This window comes from Planococcus citri, chromosome 2, assembly GCF_950023065.1.
Source record: "Planococcus citri chromosome 2, ihPlaCitr1.1, whole genome shotgun sequence".
NCBI classification, from domain to species: Eukaryota; Metazoa; Arthropoda; class Insecta; order Hemiptera; family Pseudococcidae; genus Planococcus; species Planococcus citri.
Window position 1 is genome coordinate 71,329,916 of NC_088678.1, and position 11,750 is coordinate 71,341,665.

Genomic DNA, 11,750 nt, shown 5'->3' on the forward strand with positions numbered 1-11,750 from the left:
TTTCTCAATGAAAAATTTAATATTTCACATAAAAACACAATTCATCACTCGTTAACATCCTCAATTATTATTACACAATTTTCGATAAATTACATTATTAAAATAAAAAGAGAGAGGGGGGTAAGGAAGAACACAACAAAAAGCCAGGTTGCTAAAAAATGGAAAGTTTCAAATAATATGATAAAATTTAGCAATGGCACGATAAAGGATTAGCAAACATAACATAATCATAATAAAAGGAAGACAATCTAATCAGTTTATCACCCTAAAAAAAAAACACTACACTCTGATAAAAAACCATCACATCAACAAAATTAAATTAGAAAAAAAAACACGCAAAATAGAAGATATGCGTTCAAATACATACGTAAATCTACGAACAAAAAATAAATAAATAATCGAAGCTTTTGATTATCTTATTTGTAAAGTTTAAGCGAATCTGAAAGCCTGGAATCGTTTCTTTTATAATATTCGTTGAAATCAATCCGGTGACTGAGTAAAATTAGACTATTTTCTTGTTGATTGCCGGAAAACAGCATCAGGAGCGATTTCAATTTATCCTGTGAACGAATTCATTTATTCAAAAGTTCTACTCCCTCATTTACATTCCAATATATGTAGTAAAATATCAACTTACCTGATGTTGCTTAGCGAGTAGTTTGAATTTCGTCTTCACTTTATTCAATTCGTCGTGGAATTGAGCTATAATCGTATTATTTTCAGCTTCGTCCTGACGCGAGGTACCAAATTCAGCCATATTTTGTTGTCTTTTTCGTCTCCTTTCTACTTCGGATTCGCACAACGTTTGGAATATCTCCACGACTGGGACGAGTTCTTGAACGTAGTCGAGTAACGTTCTGATATGCCAGAACATATTTGCTTGGGTGGATCCGGGCTGCAATAAAAACTCGTCGTTAGCTATCGTTCGTGGCAAAAGTTGAATAAAATGGAAACTATTTCACTCACTTGTGCATTCAACATGCAACTCGATTGCATCGATTCTAAAAATTCATTATGCGCTTTGAGAACTTTATCCAGAGACTCCATAGAGGTGATTTCGTTTTGAAACTTTCGCCACGATACTTCGACTACTTCGGAGGCGATGTAGTATTGAAAATGGCCTATGAAGTTGACCATCTCGGTGACGAGGCAGTTGGCTTTGCTGAAAATAGCTCTGGCCTCTGCGAACAATCGAGAAAGAAATGAGTTAGTGAAGAATGATGAATGAATTTTGATTCGAAAATAGGGCAAGTTGAACAACGAATATTTACCTGGAATGACGTAATTCACTTCTTTGAATAATAATTTTAATCCTCGCCACATTTTCAGAACCATGTAATTGGCTCTTTTGACACGCCACATGAACGTGAACATTCGATTATAGTCCACCAGACTAGACTTGAAGATCTGTAAGCGTCGTGATCGAATTTAGAGAATAAATTGAGCACATATTTTTCTAAAAATCGATAAGCAAAAAAAAATTAATAACATAACGAACCGTTATCAATGGGCCATCCAATCTATACTGCAAACAAAACGCTTCCGAGGCACTATCGCGTTCCGAGGTGACCATCATCTTGACACAGAGTTTATTCAGCACTTGAGGATCGTCGAACTGAGCATTACTTTTGTAAATCGCATCGTCCATGGATCTTATTAAATTAATCGTTTGCAGCGTTCCGACACATTTGTTCAAGTCAGGCCTGAAAAAAAAAAATAGAAAATTAATCACTCGCCTCCAAAATAATAGCCAAAACTGAGCCATTTGCTGAACCACTTACTCGATAGTTTTCAACAAATAGTGTATAAAATCGCCTTGTCCCAATAACATGTATTTTCTCAAAGCTTCCAGATGGATTTGCATCTTGAAATTCTCGTTCAACGAGTTCAAAACCATTTTGGAAATTTCTCGACACGCTTTGTTTATCAGCTCGGATATCTGACTGCCTGGTGCGATCAACGTCAAAGGATCGTTCCCTGAAATAAATACGTTTTAATTAAAATTTCAAAATTTTTACAATATGAGATATCGAAAATTATATTTGCTCGATCACTTACATTTATTTTTCTCCAACTCGAGTAATGCTAGCTGAGCATTGGTCGAGGGAGGCCGTTCTCGACACACGTTGTGTAAAAAGTTCATGCATCTGCCTGCCTCCAGGATTTGATGGGCTTCTTCCATGGACATGTACTTCGGTATCATCGATGGTCTGAAAGAAAAATATACCTTGAGTTACTGGAATCGCTCTAATTAGACTGATGATCTCTTCGGAGCAACAAACTGAATTTTGAATTGTGACAACCTTGACCCCAATTCATGTACATGTATTAAATTTTTTGTTGGAGGGGGGGGGGAGGTCCCCTAAATTTTGGGGTCCAATGATCTCTGAAAATTAAATCTATGTCCCAAAATACCAACATTTTGATGCAAAACAAAATTTCACTTTTTGAAAATAAATTAGTATACTCTTTGCCTTAGAACCCATTTTGAATTTTGATGCAAAATGATCCTGAAAAATTAAATTCTCGCCCTCAGAAATCTTCATTTTGAAAACAATACGCTTTATTTTTGAACATTTTTCAATATACATAAATGAATGATTGATTGATTGAATTTGGTGCCTCACCAAGGGACCCAATGGAGGTCTTGGAGTAGAGGGCCTTCAAAACTGAAATTCAGACCCTCTAACCTCTAAATTTTTATAACTAGGTACATTTTATTTTTTGAAAATAATAGTTTTTGGAGTGAAAGGAATAGTACAGTCATTTTAAGTTTTTTATTCGGACTAATTCCTACAAAAGGTTTTTTTGCGGGATACTGTAGTGGAAGGGGTCCTATTCAACATACTAAAAGTCCCACCCCGTACCCCGCGTGCGTCGCGTGCTAGAGCGTGAAAAGTGTCCCGCCGCGGCGTTTTTTGCGATTTTCTCGCGAGGAGTTGATTTTACGTCGAAAATAGTTTTATTTTTGTATTCTACGTCAAATTTCCGATCTAGTGATATATCAACTGTCCTTCTACCCCCAAGGGGGGTGGAGCTAGAACTATTCAAAAAAGGGGGGTTTCCTGAAAAATACATAAAGGTTATAGGCGCCTAAGAGGGGTGAAATGGTCCCTGAAAGCGTTCGAGTTGATATTAGCATGGAAGATGGGTACCATTGAGAAACATCCGCGTGAAAAATTTCAGATCCACATCCCCTCCCCTTTTTGAGGAACCCCCCTTTTCTAAAATTTCAATACCACTTTTCTCAGCCCCATTTTAACCGATTTTGAAAATTTTTCAGTATGTTATGTATATCCCTAGTAAGTATCCCCACAAAAATTTTCAACCCCCTCCCCTCATATTTACCCCTCAAAATAGCGTTTTTCAACTTATTCTATGCTTTTCAACAATAGTAAAACTTGAGAGGGCCAAGTGCTCTGGAGAGGTCTAGATGAGTGTAGCAAAAAATCTGATGTCATATTCGTGCTCAGCGGTATCGAATCATAAGAAAACCACACCCTGTTCATTAATATTTAGTTATTTTCCCCAAAATTCCCATTTTACCCCAACCCTCCCTCAGACACATTTTTACACCATTTTGAGGGGTAAATATGAGAGGAGGGGGTTGAAAATTTTTGTGGGGATACCTACTAGGGATATACATAACATACTGAAAAATTTTCAAAATCGGTTAAAATGGGGCTGAGAAAAGTGGCATTGAAATTTCAGAAAAGGGGGGTTCCTCAAAAAGGGGAGGGGATGTGGATCTGAAATTTTTCACGCGGAAGTTTCTCAATGGTACCCATCTTCCATGCTAATATCAACTCGAACGCTTTCGGGGACCATTTCACCCCTCTTAGGCGCCTATAACCTTTATGTATTTTTCAGGAAACCCCCCTTTTTTGAATAGTTCTAGCTCCACCCCCTTGGGGGTAGAAGGACAGTTGATATATCACTAGATCGGAAATTTGACGTAGAACACAAAAATAAAACTATTTTCGACGTAAAATCAACTCCTCGCGAGAAAATCGCAAAAAACGCCGCGGCGGGACACTTTTCACGCTCTAGCACGCGACGCACGCAGGGTACGGGGTGGGACTTTTAGTATGTTGAATAGGACCCCTTCCACTACAGTATCCCGCAAAAAAACCTTTTGTAGGAATTAGTCCGAATAAATCCTCTCATTTCATCTAAAATGACTGGACTAGAAAGGACCATTGAAAATGAAATTTAAGCTTTTAAAAAACAAGATTCTCTAAGAACACAATGAAGAACTGTCATACATATCCTGGTGCTGACAATAACTTGGACCATAAGCTACTGGCTGCAAAATGTCAAATAGGTAGTCATAATGAGCCAGAAGAAGAGCAGAGAATGATACCAGCAACTTGACATTGCAAAAATCAAATCAAAGCACATGCAAAAGAAATTCCAACAAGAACTGGAAAAACAAAAGGAAGACAAGTTGGAAAAAGAACAAGGTATTGAAGAAAAGTGACAAGAATGGAAGTGAAAGGTTGGAACAGCAGCAGAAAAGTCTATTCCACTCAAAGAAAAAAGAAAACACAAACCATGGATGACGCAAGAGATCCTGGATCTGATGGAAGAATGAAGAAAAGCAAACAGACCAAGTAGTGAATACACAGCACTAAATAACGAGATCATGGGAATGTGCAAAATGGCCAACAATGAATGGTATGAGGAGAAGTGCCAAGAAATAGAAGAACTGGAGAAAAGGCACAACTCTAGAGAAATGCATACCCAAGTGAAGCAGATGATGACCACCCACAAGAAAAAGAGAAGTGGAATAGCATATATGCAAAGAAAAGACTGAAAGTATTGTGTTAATGACGTTAATGTTAACAATAATGTCTGAATCAGCTACATACAAGAACTGTATGGAGATGACACATGTCTGGCTCTAATGGACGCAGTGTTGCGGAGCGGAACCGAACTGGAACAAACTGGAACGCTAAACCCCGAACTTTTGGGAGAATTTTTGCAGAGTGGAACGGAACCTGGAGCAACTTACAAAAAATTTACTGGAGTGAAACCGGAACCAAAGCAGAATAAAAATATGGGTTTTTAACGCTCCGACCTCACAAAATTTTTTGACTTTTAATGAACGTTTAGTTTTGCAAGACTGTAGTGTGAACAACACGTGTTTTTGCTGAAATTTTACCTCAATGAACCAGAAAATTATAAAAAGACACAAAATGACATGAAATGGACCATATTCAGCTCATAAAAATGAGGAGCTCATTGCAAAAGTAGCCCTTGTCACATGAACCTACGCAATCTCCAAAGCTCTCCCTTGAGCGTACCCAGTATCATGAATGTAAACTCTATAAAGCAATTCCTCTCAGGGCTACTCAGGGTAGACCAACTTGACGGTCATTTCATCATTACAACATGATCTCTGCAGTTGGCAATAGGTGCAATCGAGTAAAAAGGGTCTAAAAGTTCATGTGACAAGGGCTACTTTTGCAATGAGCTCCTCAAATTCAAATCCTGAACAGTCAAAACACCAAGTAAAACCTTCCAAATTTCATTAGGTGTTTTTGGTGCTTCTTATATGTGAGATGGACTTTAAATTTCATTAAAACACTCTGAATTCAACTATTTTTCAAAATTTTGGGTATTTCAACTTCAATTTTTGCTCCAGACATGAAAATTCTGACGTACTTTGAATGCAACCTTCCCTAAAACAAAAAACAAAAATTGGAGCGGAATGGAACGCTAAACTGAAACAGAACAATATTTTTAAGCGGAGCGGAATGATATAAGAAACCGGAACAGAATTATTTTTTATGCTGGAGCCGAACCCTGAACTCGGAACAAAATTTATTCCGGTCCGCAACACTGAATGGACGTTTCATCCACAGAGGAGGCACCACAAATTAAAATGTGGGAGCTGAGGTACGCAGTGAAGAGAGCCAGAAGCCACAAAGCAGTGGGGGGAAGATCTCATTCCAGTAGACTTGATTAAACATCTAACACCGGAGTACGAAAAGGAGCTGCTGAAGATTATAAATGAAATATACGCTGAAGGTACGCTGCCTAAGGATTTCAAAGCAGAAAACTTTGTACCAATAACAAACAAGAAAACTCGCAAAAATGCTCTGAATATAGAACCATCGCATTAATGAGCCATGCACTGAAGCTACTACTATCCATCATAAATTCCAGAATTGAAAAGAAGATAGATGAAAATTTAAGTGAAACACAATATGGCTTTGTAGCAAAAAAAGGTACAAGAGATGCAATTGCCCTGCTGAAAGTGATCATTCAAAGAGCACTGAATGCAAACAGGGAAATCATTGCTTGCTTCGTCGATTATGAGAAAGCATTTATTTTGATCGTGTCAACCGTGAGAGGATGTTGGAGATCCTGAAGAAATGCAATATCAATGACAAAGACCTGCAGACAATCAAGAACCTGTGCTGGGAGCAGAGCGCAAACATCAAGTTTGGAACTGAGTACTCGGAGAACAGATGTAGTATAAAAAGAGGTGTGAGACAAAGGATGCCTCCTCTCACCTAGGCTGTTCAACGTGTACGCAGAAGAAATAATGAGAGAAGTCTGAATCAAACAAATGGGATTTAAAATCAAGAACAAGTGAATAAATGAAATAAGTTATGCAGATGACAAAGTGATCCTTGCTGGGACAGAAGCGCAGATGCAAAAAATGATCAACCGAATCAACAGTGCTGGATTAAAATATGGAATGAAAATAAAGGCAGGCAAGAGCAAGGTGATGAGATTTACAAAAGGAGACTCTGAAGAGGCAAAATCAACATAGGAACCCAAGAAATTGAAAATGTAAATCAATTCAAACACCTTTACCTTACTTTTTGAAAATATTTAGTTTAGAACCCTCACCCTTGAGGCTCATATTTAGGTTTGTGTAGTAAAAGAGTTTTCAAAAAAATAAAATACATAATTTAAACTTTCAAAATCCAAATAACTATCATTTTTTGAAAATTTTCAGTTCGAAGGGCTCTCTCAGGGCTTAATTATGGGTACTGTGTCAAGGAGGTTTGAAAAATAGAATTTGAACCCTCAAAAAAAGTTTTGAATTCGATACCCTCTATCAGGACACTGATTTTCAAATTTCAGGGTTTCTATCAAAACTCCCAGACAAAAAAGTCATGACCTTTATCATGACCTGTTTTTTTTTACATTTTTACCATATGAAAATACCCTCCTCCCCCCCCCCCCAAAAAAAATTAGATGACTTGAAACTACGAGGATATTTTTTTCTACTACTAATTTGAAGGCAAGTAGGTATTTTCATTTTTTTTTTTCATTTTTCTGATTTTTCAAACAAATTTTTGATGTTTTTTATTGTATGGGCTTTCAAAAAATTTTCAAGTGTGTTTTGAACAAAAAAATTCATGACTTCTTCATGATTTTTCATGACTTTCATGACCTTAGACACCCTGAATTTTAGAAGCAAAAATGGTTTTTATTAAAAATCAAATCAGAATCCTCAAAAACTCAATTTTTGAACCCAATGTTTTATTTTCTGAAAATTTTCAAATTGGTACCTTCCTAAAAGGCTCGTTAGGTGTTTTGAGGTCAAAAAATTTTCAAAAATGAAATTTTGGTTTTAAAAATCCCATATTTTTATACCAATGTTAAGTTTTTAAGAAATAATTTAGTTTAGTGACTATTCAAGGGCTCATTTTGGGTTCTTGGGGTGAAATGATCTCCATAAATGGAATCTGCATCCTCAAAACTCCCAAACTTTAACACGGATGTTTTATTTTTTGGGGTTCCTGAGGAAAAAAGCCTATATCAAATATGAAATTTGGGCTCACAAAAACTTGAGTTGAGATACCAATAGACAAGGCTTTTTGGTGGGGGAGAAAGTTTGACAGCATCGAAAAATTGCCATAAAAACTAAAAACACGAAAGAATTTGAAAAAAATAAATAAATTTTGGTAATTTTTTCAAAAAATTTTGAATTTTTTTTAGGTGAAAATTATTGAAATACAAAATTTGTCAAGGTAGTCACATTGAAATTTTTGAATTATGGAACATTGATGCTGGAAGAGCAGAAAAGTGATCAAAAATTTTTTCATTTCCAAGAAGTTCAATTTTTTTTTTTTAAACAATAAGAAAATAATTTAGGTGTTTAGATTTTTTCTCAAAACAAGGGGGGGGGATACAAAAATTAGGGACTCGCAACATCAATATAGAACCCCCCCCCCCCCCTCCAAGGAAATACAAAAAAAAGGTCTGGCAGTAGATATTTCAATTTTTGAAAAAAATTTCAATTTAGTAATTTATTTCAAGGCTCTATTTTGGGGCTAAGGGTAAGGTCTAATGGACGCTTTCAAAAAAATTCAATTCAGACAACAATATTCCATTTTTTGAAATTTTTAGCTCAGTGCTTCCTTTAGGAATCTAAAATGGGGTTTGAGGTTCAAATATTTGCAAAAATGAACTGTGGTCTTCAAAAACCCGATTGTTATACAATATAGCATATTATTGATTTAGAAAGTTTTCAATTTGGCAGTTACTTTCAGGACCCTACTTTGGGGTTTCGGGTCAAATTGTTCTTAAAAAATCGAATCGGTGCTCTGAAAAAATAATAAACTTTGATACCCATGTTTCATTTTCAGAAATTTTCGATTATGGGTTTTGGGGTCCAAAAATCTGCAAAAATGAATTTTATGCCCTCAAAAAATCGAATTTTTGTCTTCAAAAATAAAAATTTCAATACAATACAAATACCTATTCCAATTTTTGAAACTTTCAGTATGCTACTACCCCCTCCCCCCTCCCCAAGAATCTTCTGTAGGTTTTGGAGTTCATATAGGTCTGTTAAAATAATTGTTGGGCTCTCATAAACCTCAATTTCAGTCGACAATACCTCAATTTTTTTTAAATTTCTTTGGTAGCCTCTTTTAGGATTTCAAGTTAGATCGTCTTCAAAATTAAAATAAACGTCTTCGAAACTTCACATTTAGTTTTTGAGCTAATAGGTTTTCAAAAATGAAATTTGGGTCCTCAAAATCCACATTTTGATTCCTCGAATATGAAATTTTTGAAAACATTCAACACTGCCAGAAACCCATTCCAAGTTTCTGGGGTCAAATGGTCCTCAGAAATGAACGCAACGCCCTCGTAACCCCACCAACCCGAAATTTCAACTTTTCATATACAGAATTTGGGACTTATTCTGATAAACTCATCTACAGAATTGTGTGGGTATTCCACATGAATTATCTTACTTCAGGATAAACTGCTTCTCCCACGAGTTCTTCTCAACCACATCTAGATTAGTTTCAGTTTTGATGAAAAATTCATCGTGACTATCGATTATTTCTCCATTCACGACCCAGTAGCAGATCTGCTTGTAGAAAGGCTGAATGGCCTGTATGAAAAATTCCAAATATTCCATCAGATAAAAAAATTCTCATAAAAATATTTTCTACATTCGCTCAACAACACACTTACCGAAGATAATAATCTGACTATGATTTTCCTAGATTCGGTATTCCCGTCGTAGGCAAAAAAGGCCAAATCCGATACAATCTGTCCACCTCGTTTATCTTGAACTGTTTTTAGAACATCGCACAAGGTTTTCAATTTAAGAAACTGGGGCCTCGACCAGACGACGAGTTGGCTCAACGTAGGTATTTTGAATTTGGTGCATTCTTCTTCGCTCAAAGGAGTATCGGCGATTTCCGGTGATGGATTCAACTACACAGACACAGGTACGATATCGAATCAATTACTTCATCGAAGCTATGTAAATGAAATCTCGGTAAGAAAAATGACGAATATAAACTCTTTTACGTACTTGAGAATCTAATACTGCTAAAGCGTGATAATACTCGGTGAATTCGCGTCGGACAGCGTTCACTAGTCCTTGGGCTACTGTGCCGACGTCGGTAAACAATGTGTTGATGGATTGCTGAATTTTATTGTGTAAGTATCCGAGCTCCATTATGTGCATTACCATGTAGGGTTGATTTACTTTCACCTGGTACAACAAACACACGAGGTATTTAATAGTAAAAAAAAAAGCTCTCCAGTGATAAGGTAAGTAAGAGAAATAAATTATGATACTTACGCAAGGATTGAGGTGGAAACCTTCTTCGAGGGACATGTACTTGATTACTTTGCCTTCGATGCCTTGCATACAGAATAATAATTCTCTGATGATTTCGTATTCTGATATTTCGAAATCTCCTGCAGTTGAAAAAATACAAAACATCGTATTAGAATAGGTACAAAAACTAAGCTAAGAGACAAGCTCAAATGAAAGCTCAATTTAGTCGCGGTTTCAAACTACAAACTGCAAAATTTTCGACAGGATCGCTCAAACTCACCCATAATATCGTATTTCTTCGGTTCAACCAGTCTCGAATGAAGAGACAGATGATCAGGTCGCATAGAATCTCCACTGCCTTCGATATCGGACGACGAATCGACTCGTTTCTTCGTCATTTTACCATCGGTTCTTGGAACCGATCCTAAAATCACCCCAAATTAATTCTCAAATCGAAAACTCATCAAAATACAACGAACGATATAAACAGTTACCTTTACGACTAGACGTAGCACTAGGTTCGAGAATCGGTGTATCGCTATACAGATGATTCAAATTAACTTTCCTCACAATAGGTGATTCGTATACTTCACTATTCGGTAATCTTCGATCCTATTCCGAACAAAAATCGCCATAAATATCAATACACATTTTCAAATATAAATAATTCGGTACCAAAATACCACACACGATGATACTAACCAACGAAACTGATTCTTCGGTATGGTTGCTAACAACGCTGAACGAATTCTGAGTAGTATGATTCGAATAACTACTAGCACAATGCGAACTGAAATTAGTACTGTTGATCAAATCCGGTGTACTCGGAGTGCTCACATTGCCATTGATTTCGTTTTCGTTCAACTGCAGTAAACTCAGACTCAACGGTGACGGTGAGTTCAGTCTCAAAAGGAATAGCAGAATTTGAGGGTAACACGACGATAGTTTCTGTAACATAACGAATGTAATATTTCAATAAACGTACACACAATCGAACTGAAATACATTCGAAACTCACCGAAGTCGTATCCTTCTTTAACGATCGACTAAGGGCTCTGAATCTTTCAACGATTTCCGTCGAGCTCGGGTACATATCAGAGAGAACACGTTCGATTTCGCTGCAGATCTGATGTTCTTCGAAGGGTGAAAAAGAATTTTGAAACTCTGCATCTTCGTAGGTGGTTAGAGTTGTTAAACATTTACGGAATATGTGATCCAAATTGTCTGTAATCAAAACTGTACTGTAATGAGATATTCTCATCATTCTAACTTTATATAGGAGCTCGATATTACCTTTACTGTTGCCATTCAAACTGCAACATAGCTTTTTCAAAGCTAACAGATTATATTTATCCAGATTATGGGACATTTTTACACCCTGATTCTGGAATCCTTCGACGAGTGGGTGGTGATTCACAAGCTATGGAACGCCATTTCAGTAGCCAACTCCATCAATCGATTCGACGTTAGGAGCACTAAAATTAACGAAAACTGACGATTATTACTCGATAGACGCATTTAACTAGTTTAAATTTAATTACATATTTTTTATGGTGAAGCAAAAAATCGAATATCAGCTGAAGAAAGATAAACACAACGGCGAAATTGAAATGAAGCGCGCAAGAACGCAGGGTTGCATTTTTACGAACTGAAAAATTCCACGGACGGAAGTCACGATAAAATTTTATCTGTGAAATCGGAT

The 11,750-nt window shown here is 36.5% G+C and overlaps 1 protein-coding gene across 1 annotated transcript; it reads right to left on the bottom strand.

The window, feature by feature from the left end:
* Positions 1 to 11,658, bottom strand: Grip91 (gamma-tubulin complex component 3). Its single transcript, XM_065352856.1, has 16 exons — positions 11,342 to 11,658; positions 11,067 to 11,272; positions 10,751 to 10,996; positions 10,543 to 10,660; positions 10,329 to 10,472; positions 10,070 to 10,188; positions 9,797 to 9,979; positions 9,451 to 9,696; positions 9,225 to 9,367; positions 2,059 to 2,210; positions 1,782 to 1,977; positions 1,499 to 1,703; positions 1,272 to 1,407; positions 967 to 1,181; positions 638 to 895; positions 1 to 560 (listed from the first exon to the last, which is right to left on the bottom strand). The coding sequence occupies exons 1-16, from the start codon at positions 11,415 to 11,417 to the stop codon at positions 417 to 419; spliced, it is 2,787 nt and encodes a 928-aa protein (XP_065208928.1). The 5' UTR covers positions 11,418 to 11,658; the 3' UTR covers positions 1 to 416.
* Between the last annotated feature and the right edge of the window lie 92 nt (positions 11,659 to 11,750).

Excerpts from the sequence above, each read along its gene's own strand:
- Grip91 (XM_065352856.1), bottom strand. The coding sequence starts at position 11,417 with ATGTCCCATAATCTGGATAAATATAATCTGTTAGCTTTGAAAAAGCTA. Across the intron at positions 10,997-11,066 it reads TAAAGAAGGATACGACTTCG|AAACTATCGTCGTGTTACCC; the intron begins GTGAGTTTCGAA and ends GTTATGTTACAG. Across the intron at positions 9,980-10,069 it reads GTTTCCACCTCAATCCTTGC|GTGAAAGTAAATCAACCCTA; the intron begins GTAAGTATCATA and ends TTGTTGTACCAG.